The sequence below is a fragment of the Papaver somniferum genome, unplaced genomic scaffold (assembly GCF_003573695.1).
Source record: "Papaver somniferum cultivar HN1 unplaced genomic scaffold, ASM357369v1 unplaced-scaffold_7696, whole genome shotgun sequence".
Lineage (NCBI taxonomy): Eukaryota > Viridiplantae > Streptophyta > Magnoliopsida > Ranunculales > Papaveraceae > Papaver > Papaver somniferum.
In genome coordinates, this window is record NW_020650633.1 from 1 (window position 1) to 2,916 (window position 2,916).

Here is a 2,916-nt window from a genome sequence, read left to right on the forward strand (position 1 = left end):
AAACTTAAAAATCTTCCATAGTGCTTCTTGTGAACAAACCCACCGTGCATCAAGAAATTGTGATATCTCATCATTCTTGTCGAATGGTCTGCAAATCTAAAAGGAAATCATGTCAGGTCCTTTGTATATATACTTGAACAAAGGACCAAATATTATGAACCGGAAACTTAAAAATCTTCCATAGTGCTTCTTGTGAACAAACCCACCGTGCATCAAGAAATTGTGATATCTCATCATTCTTGTCGAATGGTCTGCAAATCTGAAAGGAAATCATGTCAGGTCCTTTGTATATATACTTGTACAAATACTTCACGGCCTTAATACTGGAGCATATTTCAACATTGATGTGGCAATTATACTTCTTCAAGAGCCAAGGGTTATATGGTACTACCCATCGATTATCCAAGAAAAGGCCACCTTTCTCCACAGTGATCCCATTATCGCGTCTTCTATTCAATCATTTTCTTGGATCGTATGTTCTGAAAACTGACGTGGATATGCTTTCTTACAGGAATCTTTTCTCATGCAGGGAGAATTTGGTTTCAGTCTGCCACATGGTCCATGTATCATATGTTTTTTCACTATTTCATATAATTCGGGTTCAATGCTTGGATCAGGAATCTCTGCGCGCACAATCTGATCATATTCATCTGGATTATTCAGCTTTTCTTGATCGCTAAGAATCACCAACATATGAGCATGGGGCATACCACGCTTTTGGAACTCCACAACATGAACATGAGCTACAACAGTACCTAAGACTCCGCGATTATAAATATCCTTTTTCAATTCCTCGAGTTTTGCTTTGAAGATTCTTGTTGTTAGGTCAGGCCTGTCTTGGTGAGTTTCGCCTGGTCCCAATTCATTCACTATCTTATACCACGACGTATTACATGTCATTGTGATGAATAAATCCGGTTTTCCATACCTTTGAACTAAAGAGATTGCATCTTGGTATCGGTTTTCTTCCAGTTTAACCTAATAGACAATGAAATTTGTATTTTGAGTTTCCCATTCAATACAAACACAATCTTAGAAAAAGAAAAGGAAACAACTTTTAAATATATACACTACTTACCAGCATTTCGTACCCCGCTATTAAATATATCTTGTAATCCCTGGTACATCTCAGCTCTGATTGTTTTTTTATTGTCCCGTACTCATCGTAACTTCAAAATTACGATGAGTACCTATCAAAATTAAGGCTACATCAACATGCAACATTAGTAAATAATATGAGTTAGACGAAGTTTTACGAAATAACAGCGTTATAATTTGGGATGAGGCGATGATGGTCCATCGACATGCTTTTGAAGCATTTGATAGAACCTTGAGAGACTTAACAGAAAATGATGTTCCTTTTGGAGGTAAAATCGTTATTCTTGGAGGGGATTTCAGACAAGTGCTACCAGTAGTGCAACGGGGTAAGAAGTCGCAAACTATAGACGCGTGCATTGTAAGGTCTGCAGTTTGGGAAGGTGTGACTGTTATCCACCTTACTGAAAATATGCGATCGAAAGACGACCTAAAATTCGCGGATATTTTGAAAGATATCGGAGATGGGGTAGCGACTACGTACAGAAATGGTATGTTAAGGATTCCTGATGAAATGGTAATCCCGTGGACAGGTGAGAATTCTACATCACAATTGTTCAACACTGTATATCCAAACATTTGTGTGAATGCGTGTGATAAGAGCTACATGGTGGAAAGAGCTATAATGGCACCAACAAATGAGTCTGCTGATGCTATAAACCAAAATGCAATCAACGCATTTCCAGGTGAGTTGAAACATCATCACTATGTTACTGTTCTTTATGTTCACTTTTTATCAATTATACCAAAAAGTCTAAAATTCTAATTTGCCCCAATATCCATTGAATTGATTAAATTATGCCATTTTCAGGTGACAGAGAAAATTTATTACTCTTTCGACAACGTTGAGGATGATGTGAGGAATTTATATCAACAAGAATTCTTGAATGATATTTCTCCAGGAGGATTACCACCACATAAGTTAATTTTGAAACATGGAGCACCAATACTTCTTCTAAGGAATATCGACTCAGCAGCTGGACTTTTCAATGGAACGAGGCTGTTGTGTCGAGGTTTTTATGAGCACTTGATCGATGCAGAAATTGTTACTGGAATTTCAGCAGGTACACGAGTTTTCATTCCAAGAATCCCTCTAGAGCCTCCAGAGAACATAAATTTTCCTTTCAAACTCATCAGAAAACAATTCTCAGTCCGTTTGTGTTTTGCTATGACCATAAACAAAGCACAGGGGCAGACTATACCATTCGCATGAATTTATTTAGCAGATCATGTTTTCAGTCATGGACAACTTTACGTGGCTTTGTCAAGAGGAGTTTCAATGAGCTCGATGAAGGTAGTTATACGTGAAGGAAAATTACAGGGTAAAGATGGCACCTACACAAAGAACATTGTCTATAAAGAAGTACTTCTTAATTAGAGAATGAGGTAGTAGAATAATTTGTTTTGCTGAAAGTAATGGGTTGTTAAAGCCTTCACTGTATATGTTGATGGATATTGCAGTACTGATGTGTATAAATGTGAATGAAATCTGTGTTTTTTTGTTAGTGAGCAGTTGGTTGATAACTTGACACTGTAGTCAATACCAAACTTTAAATTAATCTTTTTCCAAATTATTATCATTCTAGCACAGGCACAAATCTGTTGTAGTAAGTGTAGTTTAACTATTTGAAACATGTTCAAACCAAATAACACGTGCATCGCACGTGTGATGCACGATAGCTCTTATCAGGTCCTTTGAATATATACTTGAACAAAGGACCAAATATTATGAACCGAAAACTTAAAAATCTTCCATAGTGCTTCTTGTGAACAAACCCACCGTGCATCAAGAAATTGTGATATCTCATCATTCTTGTCGAA

At 36.9% G+C, this 2,916-nt stretch overlaps 2 protein-coding genes across 2 annotated transcripts; one reads left to right on the top strand and one right to left on the bottom strand.

Moving 5' to 3' along the window:
- Positions 1–28: 28 nt before the first annotated feature.
- LOC113344490 lies at positions 29–1,119 on the bottom strand. Its single transcript, XM_026588446.1, has 2 exons — positions 1,079–1,119; positions 29–978 (listed from the first exon to the last, which is right to left on the bottom strand). Exons 1-2 carry the CDS (start codon positions 1,082–1,084, stop codon positions 454–456), a joined length of 531 nt encoding a protein of 176 aa, XP_026444231.1. The 5' UTR covers positions 1,085–1,119; the 3' UTR covers positions 29–453.
- Positions 1,120–1,291: 172 nt separating this feature from the next.
- On the top strand, positions 1,292–2,473 carry LOC113344492 (ATP-dependent DNA helicase pif1-like). Its single transcript, XM_026588447.1, has 3 exons — positions 1,292–1,810; positions 1,907–2,159; positions 2,322–2,473. The coding sequence occupies exons 1-3, from the start codon at positions 1,292–1,294 to the stop codon at positions 2,471–2,473; spliced, it is 924 nt and encodes a 307-aa protein (XP_026444232.1).
- Positions 2,474–2,916: the final 443 nt, after the last annotated feature.

Excerpts from the sequence above, each read along its gene's own strand:
- LOC113344492 (XM_026588447.1), top strand. The coding sequence starts at position 1,292 with ATGGTCCATCGACATGCTTTTGAAGCATTTGATAGAACCTTGAGAGAC. Across the intron at positions 1,811-1,906 it reads AACATCATCACTATGTTACT|GTGACAGAGAAAATTTATTA; the intron begins GTTCTTTATGTT and ends TGCCATTTTCAG. Across the intron at positions 2,160-2,321 it reads TGTTACTGGAATTTCAGCAG|ATCATGTTTTCAGTCATGGA; the intron begins GTACACGAGTTT and ends TTTATTTAGCAG.